At 57.0% G+C, this 24,591-nt stretch overlaps 1 protein-coding gene across 1 annotated transcript; it reads left to right on the forward strand.

Moving 5' to 3' along the window:
* Positions 1–1,404: 1,404 nt before the first annotated feature.
* Positions 1,405–23,419, forward strand: TRIT1 (tRNA isopentenyltransferase 1). Its single transcript, XM_059729548.1, has 11 exons — positions 1,405–1,545; positions 11,653–11,793; positions 12,548–12,646; positions 13,061–13,209; positions 15,121–15,263; positions 16,153–16,264; positions 16,494–16,606; positions 17,162–17,239; positions 19,084–19,187; positions 19,566–19,689; positions 22,902–23,419. Exons 1-11 carry the CDS (start codon positions 1,429–1,431, stop codon positions 23,033–23,035), a joined length of 1,314 nt encoding a protein of 437 aa, XP_059585531.1. The 5' UTR covers positions 1,405–1,428; the 3' UTR covers positions 23,036–23,419.
* The last annotated feature ends 1,172 nt before the right edge of the window (positions 23,420–24,591 follow it).

The raw sequence follows: 24,591 nt of genomic DNA on the forward strand, positions 1-24,591 counted from the left end.
AAAATACTCAGATGTCAAATTGAAGCCTGCTTGGAGGGGATGGCTAATGGTGTGATAGGGTATGGGAACACACTAGCTGGAGCCAGAGGTTAAAAATACAGCAGGATGAACTACCCAGCACAGACAACATGCCCTGTATGACAGATAAGCTGTCTCCCAAACAAAAGCTTTCATGATTATTCTGAGCATACATTAAAGATCCCAGGACGGTTTTATAAGGTTGGTGGTTTGTGCCGATAAAGGAGCCTGACAGGGGTCATGCTCTTCTTCTCCCTTTCAGGAAAGGTGGAAGCTTAACAATAAAGGTAGTTTAAAGGCCCTTTAAAACAAACTCTGTCATTTGTCTGGCAGGGCCCAACGTGGATCACAAGCAGTTTGGAATCAAATTGCTTTCAAACCTGATGTTAAAACTGATGCAGGCATCACGCCCGCCCTGGATTATTTATTTATTTTTTTTGGCCTGCCTTCTGCAGCTTTCAGACTCAGGCTTTCTTGTCCTTTCACTTCTCCCTTCTGTTACTACCTTTGAGGATCCCTGGGGCCAAAGGGGCTGCAGAGGGGCACTGCGGCAACCGACTGCGTTGCAACGAGTTGCCAAATTCGCGGGGTGGAGAAACGGAGACGACCGGTTCCCCGTTCTGGTTGTCAGCACGAGGGTTTGCAGGGGTTAGCCCTAACAATGGCAGCGAAACCTTTTTTTTGAGACAAAAGCCTGCCTTCTTTCCTGCGACAGCCGGCCGTGCTGTTTGGACCTGGCCTTTCACGAGCCAGGCTGCGGGGCCTGTTTTAATCCACCCCCGCCCTGTTCTGGGACCATCGTTCCGCCTGTGCAGAAATCCCGGCGCGGGGGGCCTGGCCTGCGGGCGAGTCACCGTCAGCCTGGCATCGCGCCCCTCGGGCTTGCGCCGGCGCTGGTACATTTCTAGGACAGTTTTGCAAGCCCGGCTCTAATCGCGGCTCCTCCAATGACAGGTCTCCTTGCCCCCCGCCGGCTTGGGGGGGATCCTACCTCTCCCTGTTGCTATGGCAAAAGATGTCTGTTGCTAGGGGAAGAGCCATCCCCCCCCCCTTCCCTGCCTGGGTTGGTTGCTGGGGGAGCAGTCGCAGAAACCCCTCTGTTGCCGTGGGGACAGCCTCCTCCCGTGGTCCCCTTAGCAACAGCCTCCCCATCCCTTTCTCCCTGTTGCTAAGGGAACAGTCTCCCACTCCCCAGCTCTCCCCGTTGCCCGTGGCAACCGCCTCCCTCCTGCTGCCCCGTTGCCGCGGCAACACCCGCGTCCCCTGCGCAGCATCCCTTCCACCCCCGTTGCTATGGCGACGAGCACCCCCCCTCCCCCTTCCCCTTCCCCTTCCCCATCCGCGGCCGGCGGGCGCCTCCCCCCGGGCCGGGCCGGGCCGGGCCCTTCCCCTTCCGGCCTCCCCGGGGCCATGGCGGCGCTGCCGGTCGTGGTGGTGCTGGGCGCCACGGGCACGGGCAAGTCCCGCCTGGCGCTGCAGCTGGGCCGGCGCCTGGGCGGAGAGATCCTCAGCGCCGACTCCATGCAGGTACCGCGCGGGCCGGGCCGGGCCAGGGGCCGGGCCAGGGGCCGGGGCCGGGGCCGGGGCTGCAGGCCTCCTGCGCCAAACCAAGCAGATAATGGGGATTTCTGCGGAGCAGCCTGGGGCTTGGTGTGGCCGCCACCAGCACTGGGCTTGAGGGCCCCCCAAGAGCCCCCCAGGCTTTCCCCCCTGCTGGAAAGAAAGCAGTAGGTGGGGATCTCTGCAAAGAAGCCGGGGGCTTGGTCTGGCTGCTACAAACACGGGGGTTGAGACCCCCTTCCCCACGCACAGCCCCCCAGGCTTTCCCCCCTGTGGAAAGAAAGCAGCGGGTGGGGATCTCTGCAAAGAAGCCCGGGGGCTTGGTCTGGCTGCTCTCTCTCTCCCCACTGTCCTGGTTTTCCCACCTGCCCGAAATAAAGCTGCTAATGGGGATCTTTGCAAAGAAGTCTGAGGCTTGCTGGGGCTGCTGCAAACATGGGGGTTGAGGGTGTCCCCCTTCACAGCCCCCCAGGTTTTCCCACCTGTTAGAAATAAAGCAGCAAATGGGGATCTCTGCAAAGAAGCTGGGGGCTTGCTCTGGCTGCTACAAACACTGGGGTTGAGGCCCCCAGGCTTTCCCCCCTGCTGGAAATCAAGCAGCAAAGACGCCTGGGGTTTAGTCTGGGTGCTCTCTGCTGCCACCAACATAGGGGTTGAGATCCCCTGCACCCCCTGGGCTTTTCACCTCCTAGAAATAAAGCAACTAATGGGGATCTCCAGGAAGGAGCCGGGGTCCTGGTCTGTTTGCTCTCTGCAGCCAGAAACAGTGGAGTTGAGGGGTTCTTTGCTCCTGGGCCGGCTTCCCCATCCGCTAGAAAGAAACCTACCCCCGGAGCCTGAAAGTATTTGAGCCCTGAGAATATAACGGGGCAAACTCTGTGCAACAGCCTTGTGTGGGTATAATTGGGCCAGTCTTTTTTTCCTCGTTATCCTAATGGCAGAAGTGGGTTGGGGTCGCCGGGGTTGGTAGAAGGGGGCTGTTGTTGCACGTGGGCCTTACAAGAGCTTGTGTTGCAGCGGGAGACGTAGGTGCCTCTACAGGCAGGCAGGGCAGTGCCTTGTGAGGACGCCTTACAAGTGGGGACCCCTGGAGCCCCTCTGACCTCCACGGGGCTCTGAGGGCACCGAGGCCTCCCGAGGGAATCCCCGTGCGAGCTCAGGACCCTCCAGCGGTGAGCAGAGCTGGGTGGCAGATCCAGGCCCTGTTCCGACGCTGGGCTCTGCGTGGGGGTTCTGGGGCCAGCGCGGAGCCCTGCCGAGGTCAGTGGCGTGCTCTGTGTGCGGAGCCAGTGACGGGAACGCAGCCCAAATGAGACCAGCATCCAGCGTGGAGATGGGTCTGAGTGGCCATAACACTGCTCTGGAGCGTGCCCTAGGTATTAAAATGATAGCAATAAAAATATCTTTGCCAGCAGCAAACGACCCCAGAGATCTTGCAGGGGACGATGTTATCTTGAAAGTCCTGTGATATTTTTACCTTAATAGCTGGAGTCCATTCCAGGTGAAAGATTCCCATGAGCATGGGGTCTGCCTTCCTGCCTTTCTCTGCCATTTGCCCAGTGGAAATCCGTGTAGGGAGCTTTGCTCTGGTTTTGTTTGCCACGCTGTAGCCAGACTCGGATTTCCCAGGCAGTGTCCCCCAAGTGCTTGTTATTTATTTTAAAAAGGATTTTCTGGGGGAGCTTTTTAAATCTGTAACTGGTGACACCATCAATCCAAGCATCTTTTGAGGCAGCGTGACTTTCTCATCACCTTGGGTTGTTGGGTTGGTTTTTTTTCCCTTTTAAAACTGAAACACCCTTTCCCCGCTGCCTCTCTGTTTCCCCTCATCTGTGCTGCCTGTTTCTGGTTCCCTATCTCACTGTCTGACCCAACTGTGATTAGCTTGGATGCGCTTGCTTTTGGCTACTGATGTCCTTGCTGCTGTGTGGGTTTGTAGCACGGCAGGAGCATGTTTGGGCTAAAAACCTTTTTTGGTCCCGAATCTAAAACAAATGATGAAAACACCTTTTTGCATGGTTTGATTTTTTTATTTTTTTTATTTTTTTTAAAGACAGGGGCCTGAGTTTTAGGCCTGAGTGAGGTTGATAGGGTCTGATTTAAGACATCCTGTGAGTGTGAAGCCCTGTGCAGCATTGTCATGGGGCTTGAGCTGCTAACAATTCAGACACCTGAGCAAGGTGCGGAGAGGAAAACCTGTTGGACTCGGAGAATAAGGCATCTTCCATGCTGGCTGGGACTGGGAATGAGGAGAGGCCAAGCCAATGTCCTGTGTGCCCTCGAGAGCTAGTCTGCTCACAGATGGAGCGATCAGCACTTCACAGGGGTTTTCATGGGGAGAAATGAGCTCTGTTCTCCTGGATATCGGGCCCTCTCTCTCGGACACTGGGGCTTCTTTGAACTTGTGCAAGTCCAGGCGCTGGGGTTAGGCCGCTCTGCTCCAGTGTCTTGTGTTAAACCCTTGCCATGAGTGAAAAACCAGACAGATGTAGTTACCTGGATGCAAACATCCCTCCCGCGAACAAGCTCGGAGCGTCACCCTGGCTCTTGGTGACGAGGATGTGTACTGAGAAACAACGGGGTGGTTGTGCTTTGGGTGGGAATGCCAACCCTGGGCAGAGTCGACTTCAGCTGCTTGGGTGTCATCATTTGGCTTTGGCTGGTGTCGCAGAAGTGAGTCTGGGTCTGGTGGGGGGTACAGGAGAAAAGTGGGGGAAAGAAGTGGTGGTGGAAACCACCCCCATCCTCATGAGAGCCCCTGGTTTAGGAACAGGCCAGGATTTTGTGGCCAGGAAGAGAAGATCACGGTGAAATCAGTGGAAAAGCTCCAGTTGCTTCCAGTGGGGTCATTGATTTCAAGAGGGTCTTGCTGACACCAAGTAGATTCTTCTTGTGCCCGAGATGCTCCAGGACCCCCGTTCCCTGCTCTGGTTGTTCCAGTTCCCGCGGCAGGAATGTCTCCGCTTGGAGAATCCTGACTCCAGGCATCCAATGCAATGCGGGCGGCCGAGTCCTCGTCAGCCTGATTTCTCTCTAATCTCATTCTAGTGGGACCGTGGAGCAGCCCGCTTGCTTTCATCTGTATTGCAGCGTGCTTTCTGCCTGGACTGCCGAGGCCCGAGGCAGTAGCAGAGCGAAGCTTGCATCTCGGAGGCTCTCAGCAGCCTGGAAGCATGCAGCAGATCAGAGCCAGCGTGTCCCACTTGGGCTGTGATGCGGCCTTTCTTCTCCTTGGTGTTTTGCACGTGGAGTAGGTCTTGCCTTTGCTGAATAACCTCCAGGCTCAGGGTGGGGGTAGCTGCGCTGGGCAGGGTGGGGGAATGGGTGTTCTCTGTCCTTTCAAATCCCATCACTCATTCCCTGTTGACAGCCCCCAACGAATACATCATTCCTAGACGCCTCTGTCCATTCATGGGAAGCACCCAGTTTGGGCTTTGCGAGCTCCTGACAAATGCTTGCAGTGTTTAGGCAGCTGTTTGAGTTGGAACAGGAGGCTGGGGGAGCCCCCGGACCACCTGTTGCCATGCTAGCCTGGCACACAGGGACCCTTGTGTTTCTCTGGGTGGTGTTTGTGGCAGAGAATCTGAGTCAGGGATTTCTCGCTGTGGTTCGGAGCCTGGGGCTGAGCTGCTGGGACTTCTGTTCCTTTGCTTACTTGTTCTGATCCCAACAAGCTTCCCTCGGGAATAGCAGCTGCTCTCCAGAGCTGGGAAAAAAACAGCTGAGAAGAGACGGATCTCCCAAGATTTCGGGCCCCTCGCTTCAAGGAAGATGGGGACAACTTACAGTCCCGCAGAGAGTGACAGAAATGATTTGAGGCCTGGGAAATGTGATTTAATAATTTAGGGTGATTTAGTTTGGAGAAGAGAGGGCGGAGGGGGGATTTGACAACAGTCTTCAAATACCTGAAGAGTGGTTTTGTGGAGCATGGAGATAAACTGTTGTCTCTGGCTGCAGGGGTCAGGAAAAGAGCAGCGGCCTTAAATTGCAGCAAGGGAAGTCTAGGTTGGAGATTAGGAGGAACTTTCTTACTCTGGAGGTGTTTCAGCGCTGGAACAGGCAACCCAGAGAGACTGGGATCTCCATCCTTGGGAGTTTCTAAGAGCAGGTTGGCCGGACACACTTGCCTGCGATGATTTAGTCGGGGATGATCCTGTCTTGAGTAGGGGGCTGGACTAGATGGGACCTCCTGAGATCCCTCCCAGCCTGACTTTGCTATGATCCCATGAAAATCTTATGGCTCAGCTGTTTGACTCCCAGGGGAGCTGTGAGAACAGGCCAATGCAGGCCATGCTTTGTGGCACCCAGCACCTTAAAGGGCTTCGTGGGGTCGATGCCACTGAGTCTCTGGGAGATTGCATGAGAACTGTGTTTAAAGGCTTTTGCAGTGCTATGGGTACTGCTGGAGACCTGGAGCCCGCAGGCAGCGCAGGGCCTGGCGGGCAGTGCCTCTCCTGCCGCTGGTTTGTGCTGCGGGAACCTTTCTTCCATCCTCACAAAGAGGACATAAGCCCCACATGGATCTGTGCATCTTCAATGCTGCAGCGTCTTAGGTGTTTATTGGGCCTCTGTTGCTGCAGCCTCTGAGCCCTTCACGGTCTTTAAACCCCCCACCTCCCTGTCTTCTCACACCGCAGCCCATGGGTGGGGAAATGCTGCAATCCCCATCATACAGCTGGGGAGCGCCAAGGGGCTAGCACCATGTCCGCACAGTAAACTCAGCCCTGGCTGCAGTGCCCTCCAGCATGCCATGCTGCTCGGGTTGGCAGCCTCTGGTGCTGGGAGCCGTGTAGCTGTGTCTGTGCGGCACTGGGCAGGCTGATGACTGAGCATAGGCCAAGCTAACTGGCAGTGCTAATTAGCCTGTCCGCAGCATCCGTGCTGCTGCTGGGCACCATGTAGACGTGGCATAAGTGACTTGCCTGAGGTTGCACGCATGCTCCGTGACAGATGCAGCTCCCCTGTCTCCTAGGCTGAGATCAGACCCTGGGTCAGCCCTTCTCCTCTTGTTCACCAACCCCCTGCAACGTAGCAATGACTTTGCAGGTGTTGGCTTCGCCTTTTGTGCCTTCTGGATGCCTGGCTCCTTGGGGCAGGTGTGCCTGTGCCTTTGGTTTGTAGTAGCTGTCCCACAACAGGGCCCTTGCTTTCACTGCAGTGTGCCAGTGCCTCAGTTTCCCCGCTGCCATGAGATCACAATCCCTGCTCCTTTCTAAAGCACTTTGAGACCTGCGGTGGCTCTCTAGGTGCGGATACAGCCCTCACCACCCCTGTCCCCAATGCATTTGTGTGCCACAAAGGTGCTGGGTGTCTTTCTTGCCAGCCTTTGCTCTCTGGGCCTCAGAAGAGCAGTGCTTCAGGCTGCAACTAATCTGTTCAGGGGCCTTCAAATGCAACAAAGGCTTATCTGCACTGCCGTCTGAAAACGGGCCGTGTGTGGTGCGGATGTCTCGGCCGCGGGGCCCTGAAGACGGCCAGCTGGTGGAATCTTCCTCTCTCTTTGGTCTGGGTATGTAAAAGGCTCCCTTTGTTCTCTCCCAGCCCACACACTGACACCGCATTCCTCCTCCTGCTCTTCCCAGATATCTCAGGGTTGATTCTTGGGAGGAACTTGAAGGACAGAGCAGAAGCGGTAAAGGCTTTGTAGGCCACGGGGGCTTTGCTCTGTCCTTCCCACCCCACCCACCACCTCCTTAAACCCTTCTGCCAGGCCTGGCTTGGGGAGGGAAGGAGTGAGGCAAAGCTGGTTGACCTAATCAATAGGCTGCAGCCAGCCAGCTGTGGGGCTTGCTGGCAGGAAGCTGCCTTTTGGGCCTCTCCTTCTGTCTGCTGCATGCACAGCTGGCCAAAGGGCCACAGGGCAGAGGGGAAGAACAGCTGGCCGCCCTCCACCCCATCATCTGCTGCTTCCAGCCTGCAGGCAACCACTTTGCCGGCCAAAGCAGGTAACGAAGTGCCAAGGTGCAGCAAGGAGTTTTTGGGCAATGGATCTCCATCCGCTGGCTTTCCAGAGTGGCACACCCCACCTCCTCCCTGTAGCATGGTGGCTCTGGCCAAGAGCAGGTTCCCTTGGTGGTGGGGCCCACACAGCTGCACCCCCTTGGTGGTGGGGCCCACACAGCTGCAGAACCAGTGGTGGCCCCTGACTCGAAGCACTAAAGAGATGAGACCAGGCAGGGGCAAAGGGGTTATGGCACTGAGCAGGCTGCATTCGTGCCCCAGTGCTTCTGTTTGCAGTCGTTTGGCACCGGGATGTCTGCCAGGATAACTGCTCTGGCTGGGGTAGAGCTGTCCTAAGAGGCCCTTCACAAGGCTGAAGGTGGTGGCTAGAGATCTGAAGGCATCTCGAGGTCCCATGGCTGGGGGTCTTCTCTCTGCTGTGGTTCCTGCTGGGAACAAGGGGTTGAAGCTGGGTGTGGTGGTTTGTTTGAAGCTTAAATGGAGCAACTCTACTCGCTGACCTGCTTCCCGGCCCCACGTCTTTTGCAGGCAGGTCGCATCCACGTGCTCCCTGTCTGCAGGGATATATTGATTTCATAGATTTCATAGTTTCATAGATTTCATAGACATTAGGGCTGGAAGGGACCTCGGAAGATCATCGAGTCCAGCCCCCCGCCCAAAGGGCAGGACGTCAGCTGGGGTCATAGGATCCCAGCAAGATAAGCATCCAGTTTCATCTTGAAGGTGTTCAATGAAGGCGCATGAACAACCTCCGGTGGCAGGCTGTTCCAGACCTTGGGGGCTCGGACAGTAAAGAAATTCTTCCTTATGTCCAGCCTGAAACGATCTTGTAGTAGTTTGTGACCATTTGACCTCGTCATCCCTTGGGGTGCTCTGGTGAACAAACGTTCCCCCAGATACTGGTGGTCACCCCTGATAAACTTGTAGGTGGCCATCAGATCACCCCTGAGCCTGCGCTTTTCCAGGCTAAAGAGCCCCAGGGCTCTCAGCCTGTCATCGTAGGGTCTGCTTCCCTGACCTCTGATCATGAGCGTGGCTCTTCTCTGGACTCTCTCAAGCTTCTCCACATCCTTTTTGAATTGTGGAGCCCAAAACTGGACGCAGTACTCCAGCTGCGGCCTCACTAAGGCCGAGTACAGGGGGAGAATGACGTCCCGGGATTTGCTTGAGAAGCATCTATGGATGCAAGCCAGCGTTTTGGTCGCTTTACTAGCCGCAGCATCGCACTGCAGGCTCATGTTCATCTTGTGGTCAGTGATGATCCCCAAGTCTCTTTCTTCCATAGTGCTAGCCAACATAGCACTGCTGAGCCTACAAGGATGCTGCGGGTTTTTCTTCCCAAGGTGGAGAACCTTGCATTTATCGGCGTTGAACACCATCAGATTCTCGTCCGCCCACTTGCTGAGCCTGTCCAGGTCAGCCTGGATCATCCGCCTGTCTTCTGGTGTGGATGCTTTGCCCCAAAGTTTGGTGTCATCGGCGAACTTGGCCAGTCCGCTTCTGACTCCAGTGTCCACATCATTAATGAAGATGTTGAACAGTATGGGTCCAAGGACAGAGCCCTGGGGGACCCCACTGGTCACAGGACACCACGATGAGTGACTTCCATCAATTACTACCCTCTGGGTCCGACCCCGGAGCCAATTTTCCAGCCAGTGGATCGTGGGGGACCCAAGGCGACAATTGGCCAGTTTCTCCAAGAGACGATATTGGGGTTGCCTTCTCCCACCAGGCCAAGGCCATTCTGTTCGAGGCTTTCCCCCGTCCCAGCTTGGGAGCGGGGAGACATGCAGTGCTTGAACGCTTCCTCCGTGGAGTCCGGCCCAGCGGCTGGAACCTCAGCCTACAAAGCAGAGCCTCAGCAATAGCTTGGCACAAAGGGGGCCCAGTCCTCCAGAGCACGCCGCGGGCTGATGGCTGAGCAGAAAGGGCTGATTCATGAGCAGCAGCTCGGGCCGCGTGGCTTTGGGGGGCGCCACGGCCCAGAGCCCTGCTCTGCTCCCTACTTGTTTGCAACGCAGCTGCTTTTCGGTGCAGGCTGCCAGCAGCATCCGGGACTCCCTGCGCTGTGCCAGGCTGGTGCCAGGGGCTGCGAGCACACAGCACTGAAGAGACTGGTCTGTGCGCAGCGCCAGGGGGCACGCAAGGGCAGAACAACGCGTGCTATTGAAACGTCCCCCCCATGCCTCAGAGAGGCATCTCCAAATTGTACCCAGGGCTCTGATTGTTGCCTGGGGGTGTTGCTTCATCTCAGCTGTGGCTGCAGCATTTACACAGCCCAGAGGTTTGGGTGGGCGCAGCCTGAGTCCCCGGGTGATGACAAAAACCTTTCAGAAGGACAAGCTGGCAGCTGTCCATACTGTCTACACAGTGATGGACTGGTCGGGTGCAGGCAGCCGGGGATTTGTTCCCACCTCTCCCCCCCAACTTGCCATGTGCCTTGGGGCTGGTCTGTTTGGGAAGCTCCCATTTCCCATCCAGGGCAGGAATGCTGTCCCTGCCTCTGTTGTCCAAGGTGCTTTGCGATCTTCACAGGGGGGGAGTGCTCTGATGGGGCTGCTCCCCGGTCCACAGGGAGGGGTTGAATGAATAGCTCTGTGGCACTAGACTTCCTGCTCGGGGATACTGATAGCCGAGGGCTGCAGACGCTGGATCTGAGAGCCTGGTTGGTTGGATGCCTTGCTCTTCCTCTAAGGGTGCAGTGTGGTCTGTGGTCCATGACAGTGTGTTGCTCTGGTTTGTCAGGGAACAGCCAAGACACAAGTGCAACATGCCGTCCCTGCAGGGGAGGCTCTTGGGGCAGATAGATGTGTGCCAGAGATGCCTGTGGAGATCAGCTTGATGCCATTGGCACACTGGAGGGCTGGGATTTGCCCTGCTGCCCTGGGTGGTGCTCACAGCACAGAGGGAAGGAGAGCAGGGTTCACCTGGGATAATGCAGCTGCTACCAGAACAGAGCAGCTTTCCTCTACTATCGCTCACTCCTGTGATCAGACTGCTGTCCCCGGAGGTGCCTGTAGCCTGGGAACTTCACGACCAGAGCAGCGTGGCTGGGCTGGGCTCATGTTTCCCTGTGCTATACAGAATAGTATCATGGCCCCATCTCTTTGTGGGGCCTTAGGTCTGGCGAGCTCCCTGGACTTTGCAGACATTAGTGGGCATGATCTGCATTTCTTCAGGTACAATGGGCAGGCAGTACTTTTGCCCATGGTTACCCAGGGAGTGTGGAGGGGCCTGGGTAGAAGTGGAGCAGCTGGGATCTTGCTGGCCTCCAAGGTTTAATGTGCCAGTGCTAATCCTTCCTTCCTGGCTACGAGGCCGTCTGCCTGCCAAGCCTCTGCAGCTCATCCCTGCAGGCAGGTGGGCAGGGCTCCTTTGGAGCACTAATTGCTCCTCCCTAATTAGGTGATGGGAGGCAAGGAAGTCTCCAGGGCTAAGAGGGGCTCAGTGCCTGAGCCTGTGCTCAGGCCCTGCCGCTGTTCCCAAAGGACGAGAGAGTCTTTGGCACTAATATGTCGCCTCTCGGCTCGTCAGCCCTGTTTCATAGGTGGGATTTGCTGGGAGTAGAGACTAGAGCTGGGCTTTGGGCTCCTGCTCTTGACAGCTGTGTTCGCGCAGGATCGGAAGGAGGATGCGCCCAGCTCTGCTGGCATTTCCGGCGTGTGTACCTTGTCCCCTCCAGCACCACTGGGGCCAGACCACTCAGCCCTCCTCAGCACCATGCTGCCCTTGACTCCGCGTGCAGAGATTTGCATCTGCACCAGCCACGCAGAGACTTTGGTTCTCACCTGAGGGCCTTGACTCCTGTTGTGACCCCTGGTTAGATAGAGGAGGCAGAGGGAGGTTTCTGCAGCTCTCCATCGCGCGCCTGGCTGCATCCCCAAGAAGAGGGAACAGAGATAAGCCTAGCTTTTACCACCCAGGTGAGCCTGCCTCCAGTTCCCATGCAGAGGGCTTTGCGGAGCTTGTCACATAGAGCTTGGCAGGAGCCACAGTCCTTGTCCCTGAACAAGCCTTTATGCTGTGGGCCCAAGGGTGTGCATGTGTGTTGGGCTCGGTGATCATGGGGGCTTGGACCTGGAATCCCCTCCATGCCCTGCCTGTGTTTTCCAGGTGTACAAAGGGATGGACATCATCACCAACAAGGTTTCTGCTCAGGAGCAGGCTCTCTGCCGGCACCACATGATCAGCTTCTTGGATCCCCTTGTCTCCAACCACACCGTGGTGGACTTCAGGAACAAGGCCGAGCCACTGATATCCTTCCCTGGGCTGCCCTCCTCCCACTGCTCCCCAGCCTACTCCCTGCCGGCAGAGCCAGGGAAGGAGCCCCTAATTGCCCAGTTGGGCTCCATTCCAGGCAGCCAAGAGTGACTAGCGCTCTCTGGAAGCTAAACCTAGCGTGAGCAAAGGGTGCGAGCACTTGGGCTGCTGTGAGCTCTGCTCTTAGGGTTGCCTGGAGAAGGGCCCATTCATGTGGGCCAGGCTCATGACCAATGCCAGGGGCAGCAGGCATGTGCTGAGAGTGTGATAAGAGCATGGGCATGTGATAGTAGCAGTGCCACCAGCCCAATCAAGGGCACTTGTGTTTCAGGCCTACCAGGCACAGCCCTGTGCATTGGGGTTTGCCACTAGCAGCCTCAGTGTTGGTGGCCAGAGGGGACGGGGGTGACTGGGATGCGGTGGGGGTGTTTCCCGGGTTGGCTCAGGCCTGGGGAGGTCTCTGGCTTCATGAAGCCTGCCTAGAATGGGAGCAAGTGTCATCCACCCCATGTGCACAGCCACCTCCGAGCCGCCAGCCCTGCATTGCTGCCCCCCAAGGGCATGGGTACAACGATGTGATGCCACATTGTACTCGTGAGCCGGCTGTCATAGCCAGGCCCCCAGTGGTGTAGCTGGGCCCTCGCTTCCCTCTGGCTCTCCTCCACCATTGATTGGCAGTTGTCAGTGCTTTAGTTTATTGCCCCCCACCCCTTTCTCTGGTCCTGTCTGCTGCTCCTTAACGCTGTACATCGAGGACATATTTTCCCGGAACAAGTTCCCGATTGTGGTGGGAGGCACCAACTACTACATTGAGGCTTTGCTTTGGAAGGTCCTGGTAGACACCAAGGTAGGATCTTGGAGCTGCTGGGAACCAACCGTGGGTGTAGGGGGATCCCGTCTCCATGCTGGGTCTTGGTTCCCCTGCCTCCATATAAGAGTCTGTCCTTTGGGTGGTGGGGGCTGCTCCATTGCAGAAGGCTCACCTGCTTATCCTTAGGGAACGATGTGGAGCTGATGCCCTCTGTTACCTGAGGGGCCTGGAGTTCTTCCCCATGCTCACAGGCAGTGCTGCTGCATAGAGCCAACTCTGCCCTCCCTAGAGATCACAGGCATTTATCCCCACCGTCCCCCCCCCCATAGAGGAAGCTGTTGGCCCCACATGTCCCAGGTTCAGGTTGTGGCTTGGGGAGTCTCTCTTGCTCTGACCCATGCCCAGAGGAGCAGATGCTCCAGCTCACAAGGGCTGATTTCCCATCCACAGAAGAAGATCAGCCCTGCCCGCAGGCTGACCGTCGACAGGAAGGAAGAACTGGAGAAGCTGGATGGCCAGGAGCTCTACCGCCGCTTAAGCCAGGTGGACCCAGAGATGGCAGCTAAGCTACACCCCCACGACAAACGCAAAGTGTCCAGGTGAGCCTGTGGCACCTGGGGGGAGCTGATCCCCAGGGGCGTCTAGGGTGATTGGAGCCGTGCTAAGGAGCGTGCTTCTCTGCAGGTCTCCCGTGGCTTCTCATGCCCCGTTGCAGGGCAGTGTTCGCCCTCCATCCTGTCCCTGCTCCAGCCTGCTCTCAAGAGAGAGGTTGACACAAGTACTGGCAATACCCCATACAGTGAACAAGTGGTGTTCTGGCCACATGGCTCATGGTCCGTTGGGTGGGACTTGCGCTGGAGGCTGGCTGGAAGAGGGAGCAGGGCATAGGTTAGGGAGGTTGTAAAGGGAGGTTGCAGGCGCAGAGGAATCTGGGTTTTGATCTGTGCCAGGAAGGTGGCAGGTGATGCCTGTTTATGCAGAATGGAGGCATGAGGGTCCAGCAGGGCTCAGGCTGTCAGCATTGCAGCTGGGTGGGATGGCAACAGGAGTGGGCACAGAGGCATTTCCACTGCCGTCATGGCCTCACTGGCTGAGCCCAGCTGACACCTGCCCCCCAGATGAGGACCTGCAGTCGATTGGCTCCACGATGGCAGGCAGCCAGGGGGACTTCCCTGCTCCAGCGATGGCAGGGCAAGGAGGCTCCGCTCTACTGGAGCGCAGTGCGGCCGTGTTGGCAGCTGCATTTGCACCTTGGGAGACCAACCCATGGCACAAGGGGCATGGGCAGCCTCTGTCTCTGGCACATAACAGACTGGGAAGAGGACAGGCGGCACAGCAGTAGATGAGACAGAAAGCAGAGCAGCAGATCAGTTGGGGAGCACAAGGCAGGAAGCAGAGCAACAGATCAGGGAGAGAGCAGAAAGAGCAGATGGGGAGCGCAGAGCAGGGAGCAGCAAGCAGAGCAGTGGATCAGGGATTGGAGCAGCACTCTCGAGGCTAATTGGTGGCATGCCTGCCAGACAGGCTGGCTCTCGCTGGCCCAGAGAGTGCAGTGCCTAGAGATGCTCTGATGGGAGAGGGGGTGACAGCGAAGGCACCTTGTGGTGTCCCATAAAGCCAGGGCACCTGGAGGGTTCCTTGGAGCTGTTGGTAGCCCCTGAGATTTATAACTGCACCAAGCAGGCTTCCAGGAAGCAGCCAGACCTGTAAGCACTGAGCCTGGCAACCCAGAGCTGCAGGGAGCTGATCTCCAGCTCGTCTCTTCCCTCCTGCCCGGGGAGGGCATGGGGGATGCTGCCAGGGAGGCGGGCAGCTATGAGGAGAGCCGGGATCTGTTCCCTGGGGCTCTGACCAGGAGCCAATGTTGCAAATGGCCCCAGGAGGACTAGCCAGCCAGGGCAGGCCCAGTGGTCATGTACCCCATACCCCAAGGAGTGCCTGCCCCAGGCAGTGACACCAGCCAGTGCTGCAGAGCCTGGCTGCTGGCCAGGCAGGCAAGGCTGGCCTCAGCCTTCCTTCCCGGGGCCCGTCGACAGAGGAAGCCGCCGTGCCGGCTGAGCCGCATACCTCACGCGGTGGGAACGGCACCTGGGCCAGACTGGGCTTGCCACCTCTGCCGGGCTTTCCCAACCCCACCCTGAGGTGCTGGGGAGCAACACCCACCCCATTCACACGGCAAGGAGGTGCAGTCAGGACTCGACCCGTTTGGCTCGCATGGAACCACCTCCCTGCTCCTCTCTTCACCAGCCTGTGGCCTGCAGCAGGAGTGGGGGCTCTGAGGCAGCTGGGTACCATTGAGGAGCCCTGTGCTGTCTCTGCCACAGCCCCTGGTGTTTGAGAGACTGGCCGGGGCTTGCTGGGGGCAACAGGCCCCTTGAGGGGGCAGAAGACCGTGCACAGGGGAGAGGGTTGGGTGTGTTTTGAATTGCAGTTCCCAGTCCCGAGGCTGCTGGGGTGATGTTCATCTCCTGACCCAGCCTCTCTGTTGGCCATCTGTGTGTGCCATACAGGAGTCTGCAAGTGTTCGAAGAAACCGGGATCCCCCACAGCTTGTTCTTGAAGCAGCAGCAGCAGGAGGAAGGTGGGGGCCCACTGGGGGGCCCGCTGAAGTACCCCAACTCCTGCATCTTGTGGCTCTTTGCAGACCAGGCAGGTAAACAGCAGATAAAGGGCAGGCCGGCATTGCCAAGGGGTCATCCCCTGCAACCAAAACCCTGACCCAGACCCGCTGCGGTCTCTCCCCTGAGCCTGCATCGTGACCATGCCTGGGGTCCCTCTGAGCCCTGCGTGTGACAGGCTGCTGGTAGCTGGAGCCTTTTCCTCCCTTGCTCAGAGGAGCTGTGAGCTGCCCATATGAAAATGGCCACACAGGGACTTCGTGTCTCAACCAGCAATAGAGCTGGGGTTGTCCCATTGGAGTGATAGGGGTTTGCCCCTGTCTTCCTTGAGAGCAGGATTGGGCCCATGGAAAGGTCCTCTCAGGCCTAGCAGCTGCGTAGCCCATTATGGTTCCCATGCTTTCGCTGTCTCCCTGTCAGGATAAGCATCCCTGTTTTCCAGGCAGGGAGAAGCACTGCGACTCCTTGGAGGCAATGCTGCACGTCATTGGCAGCATTGAGATGGACCTTGGGGGCGGAGGGGGAATCTGGGTCCATGATGTCTATCCATTGGATCCTCCCAGCCCATCCCTCGGTCAGAAAGATGATAGAAGTGGGGATGGATGGGACCTCCAGAGTTCACATCTAGTCCAACCTGCTACCTAGGGCAGGATCAGCCCTGTCCAAACCATCCTGTGCACTGTAGACCCGTGGCCAGCTGTTCTCCGAGGGGCTGTGGGCCCCCTCGCCCCCTTTCAGGGGAGAAGGGCTCAGCGTGGGGTTGAAAAAAGAAGGGGCAGCAGGTTTGGGAATCCAGAGGAATTTTCATTGGAGTGCTGAGATGTCAGGGCTTCCCCTGCGTGTGGGGTTCCCAGCCCGTGTGGGACGCGGCATGTTCTAGCATGCATGTGAAGCGACTGGTGGGTGCTCTCTGACCCCTGCCAGTTCTGGACAAGCGTCTGGACCAGCGGGTGGACGCCATGCTTGCGGCGGGGCTCCTGGAGGAGCTGCGAGACTTCCACAGGTGCTACAACCAGCAGAAGGTGGCTGAGAACTGGTGAGTGCACCCCAAGCCGTGGCGTCCAAATTGGGTGGTAAAATTGACCCAGATCCTGTCCTCGGGTTGTGGAGAGGCTGGTGAGGCCACCTCCACTTCCGTTCCCCCATCAGCGATGGCTGTGTCACCCCAAATCCAGCGCTCCTCCCGCAGAGAGATGGAGCCCTGGCCTCTGCCGCTCGCTGTAGGGGAGAGGCACTGACCTCCTGCCTGTGGCCTTCTGCTCCAGCCAGGATTATCAGCACGGCATTTTCCAGTCCATTGGCTTCAAGGAGTTCCACGAGTACCTGGTGACCGAGGGGAAGTGCTCGCCTGAGACCAGCTCCGTCCTGCTGGAGAAGGGTGAGGACTGTACAACTCGCTGTGCCCCGTTCTATGCCCATGCGGTGCTGGGAGCTACGGTGCGTGCTGTAGCCACCAAGTGACACCAGCTGTCCGCACCGGTCAGCAGCCCAGCCTGGTGTCTCCTGGCAGGGTCTTAGCCTGCCCTGAGCTCTGGGGGTGCCTCCAGCCTGTGACTCCGAGAGGTTGCTGACTGCTGAGGGACGGGCTTGACGAATTCTTGAGGTTTCTTGTAGCCCTGTGGTCTCTGTGACTGTCCCTAGAGCCTTCAGGGCTTTGCCCAGATGAGTTTTAACTGCCCTGGTGATTGGTGTTTCTCTCACTCCTCTTGTGGCAAGACCTCTGTGAGCCTCAGCAGCACTGGTGCCCTCCTGTAAGGCGTGATGACTGCTGTCTTGGCTGAATCCAGGCAGTCTGCTGGTTGTGGCAGCCCTTTGCTCTCCCGATGTCACTACACCCATGTCCTCTCCTACCCACAGCTTTGGTTACCTGGGGATTTTTAACTGCTGGGAGTTTGGCTGTCACACTTTTTTTTTAATTCCTTTCATTTTAAAGGGATTCAGGCCCTGAAACAAGTGACAAAGAAATACGCCCGAAAGCAGAACAAGTGGGTCCAGAACCGCTTCTTGCAACGTAAGCCCTTGGCTTTCACCCCTTCCTTGCTCCCTTCCTCTCCATCCCCTGTGGAGCATCCTCTGCCCTGATGGCTGGGGTAGGCAGGTGGCTTCCAGCTCTGCTTTGGCACCCCTGGCTGGGCAGGTGCCTTGCAGGCAGTGGGGAGGCCCTGAACTCCCCCGAGGTGGGTGTGAAAGGCGCTGTCTCTGGGCTGGGCCTGTTGGTGCCCCCCCTCCCTGGGCTCCCTCCTGTTGTAAGGCTGAGGCAGCTCTCTGGAAGGCAATGGCATGTGCCAAGGGGGCTGGTGAGGTGGCATGAGGGCATGAGGTCCCCTGGGCTGGCACGAGGGAGAATCCTGGGGGGGCATCATTTCCCCAGGAATTCCCTCCTTGTGAGTCTCTCACCTTGGCCTTCTCCAGCCGGGCTTGAGGACACCCCCTGGTATGTCCCAACCCACCCCCCAGCCCCTTTTCTGAAGGGCATCTGGATATGTCCATGCAGCTGAGGATCTGCAGCTTGGGGCTTATCAGTGTGGGCTGCCCGTGGAGCTCTCCGTCTGTCTGGGACCTTGTTTCCCTGCCATCCCGGCCTGGTCTGCATTCACACCCCCCCCAGCTGCAGCTGTCGTGCGTGGGCATCCTGCCCAGGCCTTCAGAAAGCCCAGACACTTCACACTCTCTCCGTAGCCCCCCTCCCTTTCCCCTTTCAAGGGAAGTATCACCCCCCAGCAAAACTCCCGCAGGGAAGAGCAATTCAACCCTTCAGCACTCCCCCACCCCCAACCCACCCCGCTTTGCACTCGGTGCTTCTGGCAGTCCGAGCCGTGTCTGCGTGCAGCCCCGAGTGCTGCCAGCCAGGCCGTTCTCCCCTGACAAGAGGCGGCAGGGGCTCGGCCTAGCATGTTTAGCTCTCCCCCTGTGCTTGCACGCGCCCGGCCGAGCCCAGCTGACAGCTGCCCTCCAGATTAGGAGCTGTACTCGATTGGCTCCAGGATGGCAGGCAGCCAGGGGGACTTCCCTGCCCCAGCCCCAGCCTTGGAACGGGTCCAGCAAGCAGCAGCTGGGAGCCGAGCACTTGTTGAAAGGTGCCGGGTAGGGGCACGGAGAAAGGGCCAAGGCAAAGAGAGAAGAGAAACCCAAGCCAAAGGGTGGCTCCGAACCAGGCGCAGCGCTTCCCCGGGGCCAGGTGCGAGCCACCCACCTCTCCCCTTTCTGGCGAGGGACAGGTGCGCTTCAGATCAGCCCCTTCAGAGCCTTGTCTGCATCAAAGGCAGCACCTGCCGGATGCCAGCGTGCCGTGGCCTTGAAGGGCTTTGTCCCTGCTGCAAGATGCCTGCCCAGCCACTCAGCAAGTGTGGGGAGGCAGGAGAGCGCGCTCTGATTGCAGCCATCCCCACGTGCCCAGCAGCAGGCATGTGCCCAGGTCGTGCTGCTGCAAGCAGCAAATCTCCAGGCCTCCTCTAGGAGACCTCAGAGCTGGGAGGCGGCTGGTGGCTGTGGTGGGGCCTGTTTGCATGGCTCGTGGAGGGTGGGTGGACTTTGGCTGGCTGCCTTGCCCATTGTTCTGGATTGGAAACAGCCCCATGGCTGCTCAGACCAAGGTGCTGATGCTCCAGGATGCATCGTGCCAGGTCCTGGTGGCCCCCAGGCTCCAGCTGTCCCGGCTCCCTGGACTCTGCTGTGTGCGACTTGTGGAGCACAGTGGGTAAGAGATGTGGGTTTCCCCAAAGGTACGTCCTCCATGAGTGTTAGCAGCCCTGCACCCACACGGCGCACGGGAAACACAACAGCCTGATCAGCCGGTGTAGCTGCTGGCCCTTCACTGCTGCTGGTGTGTGTGTGTGTGTGTGTGTGTCTCCCTAGGCCCTGGGCACAACGTGCCTCCGGTATATGGGTTGGAGGTGTCTGACCTCTCCCGGTGGGAGGAGAACGCGCTGAAGCCCGCCTTGGAGATTGTGGAGAGCTTGCTCCAGGTACTGAGTAGCCCGGGGCTGTGGCTGGGACTCTCCTGCTGATTGCCACTTTGCTGGGGGCCTTGTTCTCTCTCCTCTGCCCTGGAAGACAGCTGTCTCCAGGGCTCTGAGCCTAGATGGAGCCTGTCTGGCCTACATGGGCTTTCTTTATGCATCTCGAAGCTCCAGGCTTCCCTTTGAGAGCAAAGCCCCCCTGTTGCTGCATCTCCAGACTCAGGCTCCCTCTAACACCCAGCCCTCCCCTCACCTTGCGCTGGGCTGAGACTGTCTCCGTCCCACCGACCCTGGCAGCTCAGCATAAAACTGGGGCCTTTCGAGCCCCCTTGGGTGGAGGCGACAAGGGAACCATCACTGACTCAATGCAACGTTAACCTCCAGGGGAAGAAGCCGCCGGTTGACCCTATGAAGATGGAGCCCGACATAAATGAGAACAAACGCAGTCATCACATGTGTGAGCTCTGCAACCGAATCATCATTGGGGACAGAGAATGGGCAGGTAGGATCCTGGCCTGGGGGGAAGCGCCTGTGGCTGCCTGAACAGACGGCTGTGATAGGGGTGAAGGGCACAGAGTGACTCAGCTCTCTCTAAAGCAAGGCGTCATCCGCTGGGATCTGTTCCTGGCCGTAGGACCTGTGTCACATGCTCTCGGGCTGCCAAGGGTTGTTTACAGCCCTTTTAAAAGAGCAGCCGCTTGCACGCCTGGAGGGGGTGCATAAGCCAAGGCCCAGGAGCCATCTGGCAGCTCCTTCCTCCCCCAGCCCCACTGGAAAGAGGGAAGCGTGCGATGCCAGGGGGTGCTCCAAGTTTTAAAATCTTTTTTCTCAGCACGGAGCCTCTGAATTTGCCAGCGCTCGTTCTGGCCTGCTGGATCTGATTAGCCACAGATTGGGCTGCTCTTTTATAAACTCACCTGGGTCCTTCTGAAATCCGCATTACAGATTCTATCCCGGGAAGTTTGCAAAGAGCCCGTCTGCTCCAGCGCTTAAGCTTTTTGTGTTAAAATAAGAGGAGACAGGCGTCCCAGACTTATTTTTAACAGAGCATGTTTCCCTGACTATTTGGTGGGGGGGGTGTTGGTTTTTGTTTTTTTTTTAAGAATTCTTTTTTTTTCTTTGGAATTGGGGTCTTTGTAGCAAATTCCCTGTCCCTGGAAAGCTGCTGCTTCAAAGTGAAGTAGGTTAAAAACTAACCAGTGACCAAAGTGAAACGGGGAGGTGGAGCTTTCTAGTCCAAGCCAAGAAATGCAGAAGGTAAATGCAGTACAAACAGAGCAGGGGCGATTAGATTGTTAAAGGCGTATTTAGCCGTATTGAGAGAACGGCGTGAAACTCGGAGCAGGAAGTCTGTCATTGTCTGTCTCTAATTGTCAGAGGTTCTTTTTAGATCGATAGATAGATCTGTCTATTTATAGGGCTAGCTTAGCAATACCTCGAGGATGTCCACCCACACGGGAAGTAGGAGATGTTGCAAAGGGCTGAGAACAGGCCCCATGTTCATAGGCGCAGAAAATGCGAGCGGGAATTCGTCGCAGCGGTTACAGGGCAGGGCCTTTCTTCTCTGGGTGCAATCCAAGACGCCCATGAATAATAATATTTATTTCTCCTGAGATCAACTCTGTGTCCTCTCTGCCCAGCCATCCTTGGCGCGGACTCGCCGCGGACAGGGAAGGAACGCTCCTGTTAAACGTGCTGTTGAAATGCATGAGACGGGAAGTGAAAACGTTAGCGGGAGCGGAGTTGACTGGCAGTTTCTGAAAGATCGCCCAAAAATAGTTTCAGGAACTGCTCCTGAGAGTCCTGTCCAGCCCTTAGGTTTTTGGGGTGTTTCTCTGGTTTTGGTTTTTGTATGCAATTGATATTTCCTGTTTGAAGCAAAGCTTTTGCGAAGGGCAGGAGACAGAAAACAGTCCCCCAAGCGCCCCCCCCCCCTTTTTGCAGCCAACTTGGCCATAGCTTGTAACAGAATATTGCTGGGGAAGTGTGATTCTGTGTCAAGGTGATGGTGACCCTGAAGTAGCACAGTAAAAGTAGCAGCTTTGAATGACTTTCATTCTTTCGAGAGAAGAAAGGCTGGAGCATGCGCTAGGGGCCCCAGCTTGGCAAACTCATGGAGCGGTGTCCTTGTGTAGCGCTAACGTCTTGGTCACATTAATGACGCAGGCATAGATAAAGCTGGAAAGCCCTCCGAAGATGGATGTGGGTATAACTGGTTCTGGTCCAGTAAAGCACCTCTATACTGGCATAGGGGGCTTTTACCCCAGGAGGGGTTTTTTTCCTAGGGTAAAAAGAGCGCTTCTCTGACCACCCTTCTGGCTGGCAAACCTTTTAAGTGCAGCTCAAGCCCAGTCGATGGGACTGCTTATATGGTAGAAGCTAAACTCAGTTGAAATGTGTGTAGGATCGAGGCCCAACTAGGGAATCGGGCCAAAGCACAGTGGTGCCAGGGGTGTTCACTGCCTCTGCTCTGTAGGTCCCTGCATTAGCTGTGGTGCTGGCAGAGTCCCCGGGATTGTTGGCTTCTCTCCTCGATGCCCTAGCCAGTTGTGCAATTCCACAACGTAATGAAATATGAAATGTGTTTTGTAACCATTTGTTTTCCCCGCTCTGTCCCACTGCAGCTGGCCCTGTATAAGATGGGCGGTTTGGCAAGAGCTTTGCCTAGGGGAGAAAAAAAACACCCCTTTCCTGAAAGTGGTGTGCAAGAGAGATGTGGGTGTGTGAGAGAGAGAGATGCGCAGGGGTGCGTGATAAACGTGTGTGTGCATGAGAGATGTGGGTCATGTGTGATAGGTGCGTTAGAGATGTGGGCGTGTGTGATTGTGGGTGAGAGAGATGTGGAGGGGTGTGTTGGTGTGTGTGAGAGAAATGGGGGCATGTGGGATAGGTGTGTGAGAGATGTGGGCATGTGTGTACAAGAGAGGTGTGCATGTGTGAGATGTGGGTGTGTATGTGTGGTAGGTGTGTGGGTGTGTGTATGAAAGGTATGTGTACATATGTGTGATAGGTGTGTGAGAGAGATGTGGGTATGTATGATGTGTGCATATGTGTGTAGCAGGTGTGAGATAAATATGTGGGTGTGTGATAGGTGTGTGTGAGATGCCAGTATGTGTGATGTGTGCGCATGCATGTGATGGGGTGTGCATGTATGTGTGTGAGAGATGTGGGCATGCATGATAGGCGTGTGTGTATGTGTGTGATAGGTGTATGTAATGTAGGCATATATTATAGGTGTGCGTGCATATATGATGTGCGTGTATGAGAGATGTGGGCATGTGTCTGATAGCTGTGTGTACATGCATGCAATAGGTGTGTGTGAGAGATCTGTGTGAGAGAGGTGGGTGGGCGTGTGTACGATAGGTGTATGTGAGGGAGAGATGTGGACATGTGTGATTGATATGTGTGCGTGCATGTGATAGGCATGTGTATAAGAGATCTGGGGGTGGCTGTGTGTGTGATAGGTGCGTGGGCATGTGTATGATAGGTGTGTGTGCATGTGTGAGAGAGAGATGTGGGCATGTGTGATAGGTGTGTGCACATGTGTGTGGGAGATAGAGAAACAAATGGTGAGGGGCATGAGAGCCTGCTCCAGTGAAGGAATGCGCACCCACTTCCCTGCCAGCCCCGGGAGCAGGGGGCACTTGGCTGCATCAGGAGTCGCTTTCCCAAGAGGCTGCGGGGTCACGTGCTGTGTCTCGCCCTTGCCCTCAGCTCACACCAAGTCCAAGTCCCACCTGAACCACCTGAAGAAGAGGCGGAAGCTGGAGTCGGAGCTCTGCGCTGCTGGAAGCCAGGAGACAGATGGCGACAGCAACGGGCCCAAGGACATGACAGAGGACAAATGATAGGCACGATCCTGCAGAGCCTCTGACGCCGGGGGGCAGCCACGGGTCCCTGGCCTGGTCTGAGCGGAGCTCGGCGAGGAGCTGGAGCTGCATCGCTGTCGGCAGCAGGCAGGTGCTCTGCTCAGGGGAGGACTCCTGAACTCCTGCCTGAGCTGGGACGAGCCTCCAGGGAGCCCGTGGAGGCAATGTGGGCGGCCATGCAGCGTCCTAGCCCCTGCACGTAGGCTCTGTTGCTGGCACGCGAGCGTGTCGCTCTCAGGGACAGAACTACTTTGAGCTCGGTTCAGCCTAGGCCAGAAATGCAGACGGCTGCTTTCTGTTTTGAGGCTGTTGTGGGTTTTTTTTACATCTAAATAAAGATAACCTATTGGCTTTTTGGTAAAAGCGACCAGCCACTAATACCAAGCAGTCTCAGCTTTCCCTGGGCAGGTCATGGATATGTGGGACATCCCTAGTCCAGGTCTGTTTTCCAGTCCCTTGTTCTGCACGTGGTGAGGGAATTGAGAAGGTACCCTCAATGTGTTGCAGGCTGAAAAGGGGCCTGTTTCTAATGCATGCTGCAGGGAGGGAACGTACACTCCCCTGAGAGATGGGAAGGGTGGGATGGTCTTGCCCCAGAGTTGACAACAGCTGAGTCTGAGCAAACCCTCCAATCCCAGGGGTCTGTGCCGTGGGAGATGCCTCATTCCCATTGATGCCTGGGAATCAATGCTGTGTTTGAAGCAGCTCTGCTTCCCTTGGGTTTCCATGCTGGCGGGTTTGACCTGGTGGCAGATGCATGCGTTTCTTTCCTGACAGATCAGAGGGCAGCAGCCAAGCCGCCACCACCACCACTGCTGCCTTCCCCTGTGCACAGCTGAAATACAAGCCGTGATGTCCTCTTGCTGGGCCCCTGGGCCTCCCGTTGCAAAGGGAGCAACTGGAACGTGGCTAAGGTTTCTCCCTTGTGGGCTTCTCGCCGCCAGAGCTCAAGGTGTTCACGCAGCTGCTCTCAATTCGCTTAGCACGGCCAAGACAAGACAGATGCTCCGGGCTGGGGAGAGGATGGAATTACCAGGAAGGGGACCTGCGGGCTGACTTTTTCTCTTGCCAGCTTGGGGACAGATCTGCCAGTTGAATTTCAAGTCTGCGTTTTCTAGGCCTGCACATGCGCACCCCCGCCCCTGCATACACATACGTGCACACCCACCCCATGCATACGTATGGATGCATACACCCCTCCTCACATGCGCGCACACACATACACACCACCCGCCGGCACAGGTTGGGATGCTCCCGGCAGCTCTTGTGTGAATGGGGGGAGCAGGGGATTATCTGCCTGCCTCCTTGAGCATGTGCCATCAGATGCTATCAGAGGGGTTTAAGGTCCCTAATCAGTTTACTATGAACTGCGCTGTCCCCAGGGCAGACAGCATCCTGCTACTAAAATAGCTGCTGTAGTTTGCATGGTCCATCGAAGACCCCCGTTGGGCTGGGTACGCAGCTGCGGGGGAGGCCATGTCCGTGGTCCGGCAGCGTTTCTACATGGGCTCTCACCCTGCGCGTGACGTGCGTGT

The sequence above is a fragment of the Alligator mississippiensis genome, chromosome 6 (genome assembly GCF_030867095.1).
Source record: "Alligator mississippiensis isolate rAllMis1 chromosome 6, rAllMis1, whole genome shotgun sequence".
In the NCBI taxonomy this organism is placed as follows: Eukaryota; Metazoa; Chordata; order Crocodylia; family Alligatoridae; genus Alligator; species Alligator mississippiensis.

What these genes read in the sequence shown, in the direction of transcription:
- TRIT1 (XM_059729548.1), top strand. Translation starts at nt 1,429, where the DNA reads ATGGCGGCGCTGCCGGTCGTGGTGGTGCTGGGCGCCACGGGCACGGGC. An exon ending in GGAACAAGGCCGAGCCACTG is followed by an intron (nt 11,794 to 12,547) that starts ATATCCTTCCCT and finishes TTAACGCTGTAC; the next exon opens with ATCGAGGACATATTTTCCCG. An exon ending in CTCCGTCCTGCTGGAGAAGG is followed by an intron (nt 16,607 to 17,161) that starts GTGAGGACTGTA and finishes TTCATTTTAAAG; the next exon opens with GGATTCAGGCCCTGAAACAA.